Source organism: Canis aureus, chromosome 27 (genome assembly GCF_053574225.1).
Source record: "Canis aureus isolate CA01 chromosome 27, VMU_Caureus_v.1.0, whole genome shotgun sequence".
Classification (NCBI taxonomy): Eukaryota; Metazoa; Chordata; class Mammalia; order Carnivora; family Canidae; genus Canis; species Canis aureus.
Window position 1 is genome coordinate 8,373,403 of NC_135637.1, and position 14,652 is coordinate 8,388,054.

Below are 14,652 nucleotides of genomic sequence, written 5' to 3' on the forward strand. Positions count from 1 at the left end.
CACACACGCTCCTCTTCTAGAAGGGCCTGGGACTCTAGAAGGTATGACTCAGGACTACTTCTGCTTTGAACCTGTCTGCTGATGCAGGCTGAGGGAAACCTTGGCTGTCTCCATGTCATCAAGCCCAAAATCTTGACAATTAGTGGGTAGGGTAGGCTTGCCCTCCCAAGCAGAATGTGTCCCCTGCACTCGCCTGCAACCACTGTGTCTCCCTTGACTGCCAGGAAGCTCAGAGCTGAACTCACTGCTTTATAGAATCAGAACAGTCTTAAATCTTTATTCAATCTGCTTTTCTCTTTAAATGTTTACTAGGTTTTTAAAAATAATAAGATGTAAAGAACAGCAAAACAGCTCATAATTCCTCTACTCAGATAACCCTTTGTTGTCCATTTATTCACAGATTTACACACATATATTTCCTTTTAAAATGGACATAAAAGAGATACTAGGCCCTCTGGGCTGAACTTTTGCTGCTCACTTACTGATTTCTTGGATATCGCTGCCTGCTTACATTTTCATCTGGCCTAATGATGTCTGTGAGTTTGCTTCCTGCTGCAGAAACAACCCTTCCTCCAGCTGTTTCCTTTAACCACTGATTTCAATACAGTATCCCAGTCTCCCAGTGCTGGGGTGTGGACAGTCAGGTTCCTCCTGTGTTCATCCCGTCTACGACTAACAGCTTCAGAGTCCCATTATCTTAACTGCCTTCCTCTTTCCATACTGATTCATATATCGCACCTACTCCCAGAAAGCATTTGAGGAAACTACTTATAAAACCAACTATGTGATGAGATTCTTTAAAAACAATCAGAAACCCTGCCCTGGGGGTAAGAGGACTGCTACAACGAAGCAACGATTTTAACTCTGAGCTTCCCGGCAGCCTGGGCAAAAATGGAAATATAACAGGCCACAAGATTATTTCTTTTCTCCAGAGGGAATACCAGGAGAGGAGAGGAGAGGAGAGGAAAGGAAAGGAAAAGAAAAGAAAAAAAGACTTACTCTGAAATCAATCCCGAGAGACATCTGTCACAATAACCCTTATATACACAACAAAGAGTTACAGAAAAGACAGTTTCCAAAGACCAGTGAGCAGTACTGCAGAAGACAAAGAGATGGATTTCTTAGATGAATCCTCCAGCTGAGGTTCTACTTTTGGCCTCTCTTCCTGAGACAGGAGCCCCTGTCCTGTCCTTCAGGGTCACCCAGGGAATGTTTCTCTCCACGTATGTGCTCTCTGTCCTGCCTCACTCCGTCTGAAAGCTGCGTGCGGGCAGGATCCAAGGTGGCCCAGAGCGCAGCAGGCACCCAGTGGAGGCCACGCCACATCTAGGGGTGCTCCTCCGACTCCTGCGTGGGAGGCGCGATGCCAGATTCAGTGGCTCTTACACTGGCCGTATCAACATGTAAGGCCAGGTGCAGAAACGGGCGGGATCCACGGCAAATTCCGCCCCTGACAACCATCTGCCCTTCTCTGATCCTCCACATGCAGTTAATGCAAAATCAATTTGCCTTTCTAGAGACCATAGAAAGCAAGCGCTTGGGGAAAAAAAACGCTCTGGGAGAAAGGGCTTGCTAAACTGAGAATTATACAGCTAGGATAACACAACGAATTCAGGTAAAAGGGAGAGAGGAGACAGAACTTTAAATAAAACACTTCCCTTCTCTGGGGCAGGGCGCCACTGGGAAGATGAAACATGAGGGTGTCAGTGAGAGTGACGAGCAGGTTGTAAGTCATCCCACCACCAAAGCGCTCCTCTTCCGACAGCCCCACGGGCACTGGGTGAGGGTGTGTGCGGGAAGGAAAGGAAGAGTCCCAGCCAGGTACCTCCCAAACACACACTTCTCCCCGAACAGACAGGCACAGTCCTGAGTGAGCAGGTGGCCCACAGCCTTCCCACGGGCAAACCAGAGCTTGTGCCAGGCCTGGCAGTCGCGTGTGGGGCCGCAGCGTCTGCACACAGGGGCTGGGTAAGCACAAACCAAACTCACGGGTGCCTGGAGGGCTCGGTCGGTGAAGGATCTGACTCTGGGTTTCGGCTCAGGTCGTGATCTCGGGGTCCTGGCATTGCCCGCACCTGGCTCAGCACCCAGCAGGGGGTCTGACTGAGCTTCTCCCCTCACTCTCTGATTGAGATTCTGCCCCTCCCCACCCCCACTCATGCACACACTAATAAATAAAATCTTTAAAAAAATAAACTAACCCAGATGCTGGTTGTACATGATGGCCTCAAGCCACTGATCCAACATTCATTCCCGCCCGGCTGGCAGAAAGAGCTGTGAGCAGCTTCACCACACATGGGCAGGGGCGTGCATACCAGACACCAACAGCCCAGCCCAGGCGACTCCAGGCAGCCCTGTCTGCATCCCCCGGACCCACCTACCTGGGAATCTGGAGAAATACGCCTTCCTGTACTTGTTCCCGTTCTCATCGTTCCAGAAGTGTGTGGGCTGGCAGGGGATCGGCTTGGTGCACACCAGCTCACCACTCTCGCCCCAGACTGCCTTTCCTGGTTTGGGAAGAATTAAAAAGTAATCTGAGCACACATGACAACCACACATGCTGGCGCACGCTTGCTCTCTCTAGCTATCACTTACACCATGTGCTTGGGCCCTACATGAAGGCAAGGGGCTAACTCACACCACATGCCTCGTGTTAGCACCACTGGAAGCCGAGCTCCTCCCTTCCCTAGTGACCTTCCTTCCCAACACCCTCCCCCAAACCTTTCTGAAGGGAATTTATTGGGGCATCTGGGTGGCTCAGTGGGTTAAGCATCTGCCTTCGGTTCAGTCATGACCCAAGGTCCTGGGATCAAGTGCTGCACCAAGCTTCCTGCTCAGCGGGGAGTCTGCTCCTCCATCTCCTTCTCCCTCTGCCCCTTTTCGTGCTGTCAATAAATGAATACAATCTTTTTATTAATTTTTAGAAAAACAAAAGGGAATTTATTTCTCCCACATGTGTTTTACTATTTTCACTCCATCAACATCAGCATCTCTGAATAACAGAATCACTCCTTGTATCTCCCAACTGCACAAACGGCAGCATGCTGCAGCATCAAGGACCTTGCTTTGGTCTCCCGCATGGTATCAGGATGATTGGTCCTCTACTACATCATCTACTACACACTGCTCCAGTTCATTAATTCTCCACATGCAGTCATGGCTGTTTATTCCTCCTGAAGATGTACCTCTGTATGTTCCCAACTCTGTTCCCTACTGCAAACATGCTGCTATGAACATGCCTGCACATCTCTCCTTGTTCACATGTGCAAGTTCTTCTCCCAGGAGTGGAACTGCTGGATCACAGAGTCCCTCCGTATCTTCACTATCATTCACTGTTACTAAATTGCATGCCGAGTGAGTCACACTGAGTCCCACTTGCTCTCAACGGGGCAGCCCAGATTCTTGCCCTGGGCACAGCACAGGTCATGAAGGACAAAGAGAGAAGGCAGCACAGCACCCCTCCCAGTGAGAGGGCCCTGGAAGTCAGCTCGGGCCCAGTTATCCAGCACCTTCCACAGCGCAGCACCATAGGACTTGCATGGAAAAGCCACCATCCCACCGTGTGTCCACAGAGGCTCCTGAGTTTCCACACCTCCTCCACCTCACCTAGCTCATGTCATCCCACAGAACCCCCAAGATAGAAGACAGACAGGGAACTCGTGCATCTGGAAGCTAAAGGGACAGCTATTGGTTTCTCTCTGCTGGGAGCATCTGCCTCCCTCCCAGGCCACAGAATGCAGCAGGGACCAGAACCAAGAGAAATGGTTCGGATGGTGGGGAAGAAAACAGGCATGTGGGGGCGAGAACTTTTCTGAGCACTAGGGAAAATCCCTCTTCTGAAAATAAAAATTGATTTCCAGAAAGGTCTCTGGCAACATTTTCCATGAAATGGAGGAGATCTTCCTGCCCTCTCCAGGCTTCTAGCCCCGACTCTGATGGGGCTACCAATATTGCCGTCTTTCCCTCTTCCTCACACAAACAGGGCCTGAAACAACCTCCCCAATCACTCTGCCAGGTTAAAATAATGGTGGCTGCAGTGCAAATTTGTACAGTGCACACACCACATGCCAGGCCAGGCCCTGTTCGGTGCTAGAGACACAAATAATGTCCACTAACAGGTTACTGAGCAAAGGCTCATCCTGAGAGCATCAGAGAAGCCAACCGCCGGCTCCCTCATGGGGTCTTTGACAAGATCAGGGTGTCACACGAGCAAGACACTGTGGCTGTCTGAGCAGCATCTCCCCGGTTTGGATGCAGGGGGACAACTGCCCTCCCGGTCCGCCTGAACACATGCTCTCCAACGTGCTCCAGCCCAACACGGACTTCTCAGGCTGGCAAGCCAAAGGGGGCTGGAGGCAGGGAGCCCAGTGGGTGGCTAGAAGGACACAGTCTGCAAGTGGACAGGGCCACCCCCCTCAGGGCAGTTATACACCTGAGTGCTTCCAAGCTACCAGTCACACTCAGTCACAGAAAGAAAGATGGTTAGTGAAGCTGTCACCTTCCTCGTTCCAGGCTTCCACGGCCATGCCCAGGTTCCGGGCCTGAATCTCTCCTTTATACACAGGAATAGAAAAATTCTGGCCCATGAAGCAGGAGATGATGTCAGTGCCACCTGCAAACAAAGGCAAAAGGAGATCCAAACTTCAGAAGATGGAGACAAATAGCTTATGTTCTTTATTGGTGAATACCAAAGGAGGAAGACCCCAAAGGACAGGTATTACTACTCTTTCTGCTGGTAAATACTGAAAAATCTGCTGATGGTTAGTTAGAGCTTCTTTTCAGGGAGAAATGGGGGAGGTGATTTAGAAATTGCCACAAATCGCCCATGTCAGAGTGACTTATTTTTTGACTGAGTCTCCCTGGTGGATGAGACAAAATAAATGACCTCTCGTGGTCACAATAAAATTCAAGACTCAGGCTCACAGAAAATGGAAGCCTCATCCATTCTACCCCCCAGGCACTGCTGTGCAGATGGGTCACACTCAGAGGCCCTCTGCGGCGACTCCGGCTCACTCAGCCGCTGGAACAGCAGCAACACTGGGGTCCCTGCAGCGGAGGGCACATAAGACAGAACATGTGAGCTGGGAAGCACTCCAACACCAGGAAGGAGCTCGAAAGGGAGTCAGGTCCCGAGAGCCATCGAGAGAGAAGCGGCAGGAGCCCCTGCAGCTAGACCCTGCTGACCACCATCCCCTCCCTGGGGGACTTGGGGCAGGAAGGCACCATCAAAACATGAGCAGGAGGTACATACAGAGCTGGCCCCGCACAGGCTCCCTCCTGAACCCAGCCACTCTTCATGTACGTGTCTGTGTGCCTGGAAAGACCCCCATAACTGACGAGGCACTCACCCCTTCACTGTGCCTGGCCCTGTGACCCGGGGCAGAGGGCACCCAAGAGCCACATAAGACCACTAGAAGCTTCCAGCAACCAGCAGGCTTTCGTTCTGGCCTCGACTCTAAGCTGAGTCGGGCAGAGGCTCCATATATGACGTCCTCCCTGCCTTTTCCTGGGGCCTCGAGTCCCATGAAAATGAGAGTCATGTTCATCCCAGTGGCTGCAAGGTGTGACCAGCGCCCCAGACCCCAGGGAGGTGTGAGTGCTGCCCCCCAAGGCTTGGGGATGCTCTCCAGGTGATTCTGTGACACACACAGCACCAGCCCAGCACTGAGGAGCTGACACATGCTGCTGTCATGACACCACCGAATCACCCAGCAATACCATGCAAACATACTTCCCTAAGCTTCTATAAACTGGCATTCTGGTCAGGCAATGCATGTGGCACAAGACCTGGAAATCTAGGAGGGCAAGAAGTGGATGTGAGCCTTCCTGATGCCTGGTTCCCCTCCCCGTGGCCAGAGACCCTCTCCACAGACAACCATCACATACACACAAGGACACCTCATACACCTTATCACCCTATCACACCCCCATGCACCTGCTTCCCCTCACCCCCAGCATCTTGAAGAGTGTTTCATGTCAGGACACACAGAGCTAGTATGTCTCAAGGCTTCATGACACTCCAGAGTGATACCCAGGCAGCAAACATTTACAGATGTCACCTATCATGAGGCAATGACTCCGTTAAATAATTGGCCAGAGCCCTGGCACTTCCACCCTTGGCAGGCAGCACTGGCACGGAAAGGCCCCTGGAAACTACACAGGACAAACCATCCCTTTTAAGGCAGGCAGACTAGGGTCCAGAGGGAGAAGGGATGTCCCAAGGCCACTCATAGATGCTGGCAGGAACCCCACTTGCCAAAACAGCTCAAGATCCCCAGCCTTGGGCTAAAGGTCCAGTAAGAAAGCTGGTAGGGTAGCCTCAGGCTTCAAGCAAATTACATGGCATCTTTTAAAGATGTCTTTTCAGAAAAATAAAGTCATCTAAAGATTTTGATGAGCTACAACAGTATTAACTTCAAGTCACACTATTAAGGGGGAAATACGGAGTGTGAACCCTAAGTTAAATGGGTCTCGACCCATCAACACGGGCTCCCTCACCTCCATACAGACACCTCTGACAGGACACAAGCACAGGCTTCTTCAGGTAAGGACAGAGTCGGGGGGAGGCACCACCCAATTTCATTTTTGGATTTTCAATATTTTGCCACATGCACCAATTGTCCTCATACAACTTCACGTTAGGAAAAAAGTGAGGAGAAAAAGGTCACTTGAAATCCCAACCCCCACCCCCACCCCCACAGGTTTACATCCCCTACACACATATTCCTTTCCTCAATCTACAAAAATGACCACACTTTATCATCCTGCAATCTGCTTCTCTCATTCAGGGTATCACAACTGGCTTTCAATATCAATAAATATGTTTTATCCAAATAAGAATTTTCATCATATCCCTTCTAATAGCAGCAAAAATTAAGGATGTACCATAAATTATTCAATGAATTCCCTTCTACTGGCCTATAGGTAATTTCTAGCTTTTTTTTAAAGATTTTATTTATTTATTCATGATAGTTACACAGAAAGAGACAGAGAGGCAGAGACACAGGTAGAGGGAGAAGCAGGCTCCATGCAGGGAGCCCGACGTGGGATTCGATCCTGGGTCTCCAGGATCGCGCCCCAGGCCAAAGGCAGGCGCCAAACCGCTGCACCACCCAGGGATCCCAATTTCTAGCTTTTAATGAACATGAACAATGTTGCAACAATTGTTCTCATACTTGGCCACTCATTATTTACAGATTCTGTATTTGCAAATTCTACTACTTACTAAAATTTATAACCTCAAAGTCAACACTTGGAGTGCTTTCAAGGTCACTGAGAACACGAGCCTTGTGGAGAAAATCTTGAGCTGCCCACATGCACGTTCCCAGCCGAGGTCCCTGGCCTCTGGTTTCAGCTCTCACCACAGAGAAGACCAAGGGACAGTGAGGGGAGGGGCAGGGTGTGCAAGCAGCTCTGGCCCTGGGCCCAGCTACACTTGGTGTCAATCCTTACACTGTACCCTGCGAGGGGGCCACTCTGGCAAGTCCATCAACAATTCTGAACCTCGTCTTCTCTTCTATAAAATAAAGATAACGGAATGTACCAGAATAAGCTGTGTTCAGAATAGAAGATTATAATTGATGCATACATGCATGCGTGCATGTGTATCTCTCCCAGGAGCAATGGTTCAGGAGTCACTAACTCAGCGACTTTCTAGAACTCAACTCTCGTGAACGAGGAGAGCCAATCATGCATAGATGTGTACCCTGATATTTACTGGGGACAATTTCAAGGCAGTGGACCTGCTGGATCAGAGGCTGGGCCCGCTTACAGGGGCCAGCCTGGTCAAGCCCCACTTCCTCTGATTGCACCAGAAACTCCTGTCCATGGCGCAGGCCGCACCTGAGATGGAGCCGAGGAGGACACTGCTCTTGATGCACTTGTAGACGTAGTCATAGCTTTGGGCTTTCAGGGGGGAGCCGGTGGACAGGATCGTATGAAGCGTCTGGAGACTGTGGGTTTCCGCTAGGGCAAAGAATCACAGAAAGATTAAAACTAAATCTGACACCTTTAGTGTGGCCTGTGTGCAGGACTTAGGTGACAGAAGCTATGGATTCCTTGGCTGGCAAGATAGGAAGTAGGCCAGGCGTTCTGACAGGCACACTTACCTGGCTTCATGTTTTTCTCTTCAAGGACAGCCAGCCACTTGGCACCCGTTCCAAGGATGGTGATGCTAGGAGCACAGGAGGGAAGGAAAACAAACTCTCAAGGCTCCTGCATATTCCCTGCTCCAGAGCTTTCTAAAATTAGTGACTCGTTTCTGGCAAGTCTGCAAAATCCAAGACCCACCATTCTTCTGGGCTGAATCAATACTTTCTGTTCAGTAAACACCTGTGTTTACTGTGGGGTACAGCAGGGACAGGTCTGCACACCGACCCCAACACACCCAGAACTCTGGCTCCGTGGGAGACGATGACTTGCACGGTACCCCACAATCTTACCAAATGCAGGATATATTCCCTTTCTGGACCAAAGGAGGCCATAAAATCAAGAGCCCTTAAGCTCTAGCCTCAACATTCCCTTCTGCGGGGCTGGAGCAGGCCACAGGAGCTTCTGGCAGAGCAGGGGTCGTCAGCCTCCTGGATGCCCTATCCCCCACATTTCTGTGACACTTAGCAAACCTGCAGCTTTTCTCGTTTCAAACGTTTAAAGTCCACGGTGCTTCTCTCTCATGTCTGCACACACAGAACGGCACACGTGCTGAGCACACAGGACTGTATCTCCAGGGGAACGTGCTATTCAGCAGTCTACCCCTCCTCAGCTGTTCTCCCAGAGAGGCAGCCCCCAGCATATAAAATGTCTTAACTAATGTCTTCTCTGCGGGCCCAAAGGAGGTTGCAGAGTCAAGGTCCCTCTGTGTCCCTCTAGGCAGCAAAAACCTCATCCCCTCGCTCTTGGGTGGCATCTCCCTCTAGGGAGATAGCCACACCTATCTGATGCCAGGAGGCACAGGGCTTCAGGGCACGGGGTGATTTGGGTTGGGCATACCCCTTAAGGCTGCTGTCATTCCCGTCCCCCTTGGCACCCCTCTCTTCACCACCACCCTGCCACCAGTAAGCACCTCCCCCAAGACCTCAGGCACTTCCTAGGTCACTGTGCCCTAGAGGTGGCTGTTTGGGGATGGGGAGGCTTTAGGGGAGGTGTATACAACCTTCCCACATCCCCCGTGTTTACTGCATTAATTCAGGCAATCTGCTTCACAAATTCAAGATCATCCCCAAGGACTAAGGTGCCACCCCTTCAGGAGTAGCTACATTTTAACAGAAGACCAGGGACGCTATCCCCTTCTGATGGTGGAGTGTCTCCGCCCCAGCCACCAGCACCAAGATCTCCAGTCACCAACCACACTAAAACAATGTTCATTATTCTGCTCATCCCCTCCCTCCAGGCCCCCAAAATCAACTGAAGAGTGTTCAAGCCTCAGGTATATCCCTGTGACCTTGGCAATGTACAGAGACTCTGAGCAGGTACCAGGCCTGGGTCACAGGCCTACTTGTCTGAAGAATGGAAAGGTTTCCCCATCAGTCTCCAGGGCTTGCATGAGATGTTTACAGAAGCACGGGAACTCTGTGGAGGCACTCAGTGCTGCCTATTTGTAGGGAGTACAGTTGGGGATCACTGTATAAAGCATGAGGCAGCTTCCCAGCTGGGCCAGCGTCAGCCCTGGTGCCCCACAGACAGCTCACAAACAGAGCCTCCCAGGCCACCCATTCCATGCCTGGGGACTTCTATCAGCCTAAGACTTCTATCAGCCTATCTGTCCCTGCCCCCCCCCCCCAATTCATTCTCTACATGGGAGCAAGATTTAGACTTTAAAAACATGAACCGGGTTATGTTGCTTCAAATGTTCCAACAGTGTTGTGTTTCATGCAGAAAAGCACCCACCCTCCATATTGGCCCCACAGCCACTCTTCACATTCACAGCACAAGGGTCTCTCCCCACGCACTATCTCAGGCACCTTAGGGCCCAGGTGCTCGCCATTCCCTCTGCCTGGAATACGCTCATGTCCCCTCCCCAGGCCGGGCGGCTCAGGCCCAGCCCCAGTGCCCTTGCCTTCAGGGATCTCCCTGACCTCCGGGCACTAATATCACTTGTTTCTCTCTCCTTCTTCCCCATTCTGATGCTAGCCCAAGGATAGGGTCCTGCTCACCTCCAATACCACTGGGCACACCCAGGACCCAGCAGGGCACGCGAATACCTGCAGGGTGTGGAAATGACCCTGGCAGATGGTTGTCCAGCAAGTGCACTGTGTGAGATGAGTTTGCCAGTCCCTCACCATGCTCCACCCAGACTCTCTCACCCAGAGACAGGTAACACGGGGTATTGCAGGTGGCTCTGATGCTGGCCCAGGTACTGGCAAAACTGGACAGAAGACCCCAGAGTTCTGGCACCAACTCTCACCCGAATATACCCCAAGACAGAATCCCAGAGCTCAGAAATATACTTTAAATGACAAAGAAAACTGATCTTTTAAAAGAATCTTGTTTGTGTCTACAAAGTAAACACTCAGTTATCAAATGTGTCAGTAAGTCTTTGGACCAACATTAATAATCGGCAAAGATTTCATTCCTATGTTAGTTGACATGATTTAAAGACCCAAAGGCCCTGAAATGGCCCTGCAGGGACTCTGCTGTCCACCAGCTTGGAAGAGCCACTCCTCTCGCCACAGACAAATAGGATTTTATGTGATTGTACATAACTCAGCTTCAATTTTCAGCAGGGGGAGCACAGCTCAGATGAGGGTCTCCTGCCACACCTGACCTGCACTCCTTCAGCGGCTGCTGGCAGTGGAGCAGGTGTCTGAGGCCTAAAGTCCTGCCTCCCAAGCACCTGTTCTCCCAGCTCCTGTCTGGGCTGCAGACCACCCCCGCCCCCATGAACCAGGCAGGTAAGCCGCCGGCCAGGTCCAGAGGAGCCCTGTGATGGTCTCCAGCATCTGGGGCACAAGCCAATGGGGCTGATGGGAGGCAGGGGCTCAGGACCTGCCGACCACAACAGCCCAGAAAACACACCTGTGAATGATCAGGCATGCATGCACACACACACTCATTCACACACATACATGCACTCACCTCCACGTGAACGTACATACCTACAGATGCACACACACACTCATGCGCACCCACATATACACCTACACATACACACTTCCTCACACCTACACATGCACAGATCCACACATGCATGCACACCTACACGTACACACAGCATGTGCATACACACCTAGACGTACACACACGCATGCACACTACGCAAGCACACATGCATGTGCATGTGGCGCACCTACACGTATACTCACATGCAAGCACAAACATACCTACACGTAGTCACATGCACATACACATTCATACATACCTACATGTATACACATACACTCACATGCATGCATATACAAACCTCCATGTGTAGACGTACACAATCACTTGTATGCACCCATTTACACGTGTACATACATTCTCACGCATTCACATATACACCTACACACATGCATTCACACTCACATGCGTGCACATACACAAACGCATATTTGTGCATGTAAACCACATATGCACTCACTCTTGCTCACACATATTCACACATTCACATTTGTTCACACTTGCACACACACTCATCCACACATGCAGATATACATACTCTTGCCTATGCATGCACACACACTTTTGCATACTTGTGTGCACACACACACAGAGCTGGGTTTTCCTGGAGCCCTTCATCCTTCACATTCATTAGCACTGAGCCCCAATAATGCACATCTTCTATCCCTCTTCCTGTAACACACACACACACACACACACACACAGACAAAAGTGTCCCTACCTGGAGCCTGGCTCACAGGTATTAAGGGTAAAGCTCTTGAAGTCATCCAAGTTCTCAGGGATTTGATTAACCTTTCGCTGGAAACAGTCTCATTAGGAAATAACCTTCTTCGTCAATATTGTGAGCCAAATGTCAAGATTTAAATATTACCCAGGCCAGGCAAAGTTATATTTGAAATATTAATGGCCAAGGATTTAAAAACATTAGTGGCTCCTTCTGTTTCCCCACCATGAACAGACTCAAAGTAATGAGCGCATTTCAGAGCACGGCTGCTCCCAGGCCCCCAGAGCTCTGCTGCTTCAAGTCTCACTTCTGGAACCACCATCATTAGGCCAGCACTGACCACGGGCCGCAGCACTGAGGACGCTTCCGCCAATTATGATTTATTCATTAGCAGAGAAAACATTCATCAAACAGTCCCCTGACAGTTTCCCACGGTGATGCTCCCAGAGAGAACTGGGAGAGGGAGGGGTTCTGGATCCTCCCCCACATTCTGCCTCTGCTCCTCAGGATTCCTGCTTGTCAGCCGACCATGGAACACATGAAGGCTCAGACACCCTCATGCAGCATCTACAGGAGCCTTCTGGAGCAATCTGGTCACGGGTTTAAGGAGACTCCAGGGGACAGTCGGCCACACCACGGGACAGCTGACAAAAGGACTCTCCTCGCACCACGGGGCTCAGAAGGTCAGTGGTGGGAAGCCCAGACCCTGCCAATGCCCCAATGCTGGGCTCTGCCCCTGCCTTTTGTAAACATATCCACCCTGTTCCCCAAACAGCCTGTTTCACACTCTCCTTCACCCTGGAGCTGGAGAAGCCCCAAGAGACAGACCCCTACTGGCCCTGTTTCCCTTTCTCCTAGGCTTCTGCAGCAGTTCTTAGGCTTCACCGTTATAGACATAAGATCACATTTCCTCTCCTGATACCCTGATGTTTCAGACTCACTCCCAGTCTTGGAGGTGGCCCCCATCTGCCCAGTGAGTCCTTGTCAGGACTACCTTCCCCTTCCCACCCTTCCTGGCCACTTCAACCTCCCAAGCCCTCCTTCATGCCCTCCCCCTTACCTTCCCTCCCCCTCCCTCTCGCCCTCCATCACCCTCTCCCACGCCCTCCCAAACATCCTCCCTCACCCTCCAAGGGGGACCAAGCACTCCATAGGCACCAATGCTACAGCAATCAACAGCAGTGGCATCTCCAGCACCTACCCTATCCTGTCAACCAGGTCCCAGAGCACATTGGGTGTGGGTACCAGAGGGGAGCCATCGTACAAGACCACAGCCGCCCCCGTGGCAAGAGCAGACACCATCCAGTTCCACATCATCCAGCCGACCTGGAACAGACAGAAGGGGCAATGTCAACCAACATTCAACTTCTCATGTCCCTAGAAAACCTCCTGAAACTGAGCCAACGGCTGGCAGGCACTGCCCATCTCAGATGCACGATGCTTTGCTCCAGCAATTCCACACCAAGACTTTATTGTACAGATCCATGCACACATGTGCACTAAGATGGGCCAAAGGATGTTCACGGCAGCATTGCTGGGGACAATGGGAAATGGAAAGCAACGAGACACACACACACACACACACACACACACACACACACACGCCCCCTACCCCTCCCCACCCCGTGCACACCAGACACCAAATCTGTGAACCCACATCACTTTCACAACACCTCAGCTGTTGGCAAGAACGAGGTCTGTGCTGACAGGGACCAGTGTCTGGGACGAGCTTCAGTGTAAAACAAGCCCAGCAGACAATGTGCAGCATAACTCTCTCCACACCAACGAAGGCGTGGCCAGGCACACACTGGAGACCTATGAAGGCACCACCACGTGCCACGGGAACACGCAGACTGCATGTGTGAGAACCACCAACCACTGGGAGGATGTGTGTACCATGTAAAATGTTTCCCAAATGCAAGTTAGGCTTTTTTTTTGTTATTTAAGAAAAACTTTAAGGCAGAAAGTTGCTCAAGAACCCAATGGCAGCAGCATGCCCATCCACACGGGGCATTTGTGGGCAGTTCCAGGGTGGACCCAACACAGCGGCACAGCAAGGGAGCAAGGGAGCTAGATGAAAGCTCCAGCAGGAATCTCTGCTTGGGAGGTGAGGATGGCCGAGAGGACACCCCACCAGCAGGACGCCTCACCCGGCACCCTGTGTGCAGATCCCACGAAGGGGCCATGGTGCTACATGAGGAAGCACTCCAAGTGGCTCTCTGGTGTGGCCCAGCTAAGAACCTCCATACAAGAGCACCTCTGGCCTGAGTGACGTGCTCAAGAGCCCAGCGGGCCCCCAAAAGGCTACCTGTCCTTCCCCTCAGCACCTCCAGCTCTGGGGCCGCACAAAAATCTCAAGGTAGTTGAGCTGCCTTTTAAGGAGGCTTTAACATCTCTACTTGAGCTTCCCTCCTAAGGAATTATTAGTAACAAAAAAAACCAGTGCCAGGCAGCCCAAGCAGCAGGATGGCCGGGCCAACTCACTGTCCTAGGAAGCAGTCAAAGGTGCCGGTCAGTGACCCGGTGCAGGCCTGGCTCGCGCTGCACAGAGTTGCTGCAGCCGCTGCCACCCAAGGCTGGGCGCCAGCATGCTCCACAGCAGAGGCCACCTGCCTACCCCTCCTGGGTAGGATGCTTTGGGAAAAGTGAAACGCCTCTGGGAAAACCTCCTCAGATCTGAGTTCTTCTCATTGTGAACTTCCCCTCAATGCAAAAGCCTGTCTTTTTAAACCACATGTCCCAGGAAGTCAGCTGAGTTGCACATCGTTGTACCTGCCTGGGCCTCCCTGCAATTCAAAAAACGACACTCTGTCAACACTGCTAGGCTGTCC

General features: G+C 51.4%; 2 protein-coding genes across 5 annotated transcripts in view; one reads left to right on the top strand and one right to left on the bottom strand.

Annotated features, from left to right (window-relative positions):
• Positions 1-14,652, top strand: part of LOC144299726 (uncharacterized) — a 29,452-nt gene that overhangs the window by 9,111 nt on the left and 5,689 nt on the right. Inside the window, exon 3 of one of the 3 annotated variants that reach the window (XR_013366393.1) lies at positions 3,041-4,092. Coding sequence is in view for 1 of the 3 variants with exons in the window: in XM_077875252.1 (XP_077731378.1) it covers positions 12,329-12,504 (176 nt within the window). In the remaining 2 variants the exon portion in view is untranslated. Of the gene's footprint in view, positions 1-400; positions 2,878-3,040; positions 4,093-12,328; positions 12,505-14,652 lie in introns of those variants that run through there. The other 2 variants (XR_013366392.1, XM_077875252.1) reach the window with 2 other exon arrangements.
• The window catches only part of AACS (acetoacetyl-CoA synthetase), a 57,788-nt gene that overhangs the window by 7,582 nt on the left and 35,554 nt on the right, over positions 1-14,652 (bottom strand). Inside the window, exons 10-14 of one of the 2 annotated variants that reach the window (XM_077875250.1) lie at positions 13,023-13,147; positions 8,109-8,173; positions 7,843-7,965; positions 4,499-4,612; positions 2,382-2,507 (exon numbers count right to left, since the gene is read on the bottom strand). In XM_077875250.1, coding sequence (XP_077731376.1) covers positions 2,382-2,507; positions 4,499-4,612; positions 7,843-7,965; positions 8,109-8,173; positions 13,023-13,147 — 553 coding nt within the window. The remainder of the gene's footprint in view (positions 1-2,381; positions 2,508-4,498; positions 4,613-7,842; positions 7,966-8,108; positions 8,174-13,022; positions 13,148-14,652) is intronic. The other variant, XM_077875251.1, reaches the window with a different exon arrangement.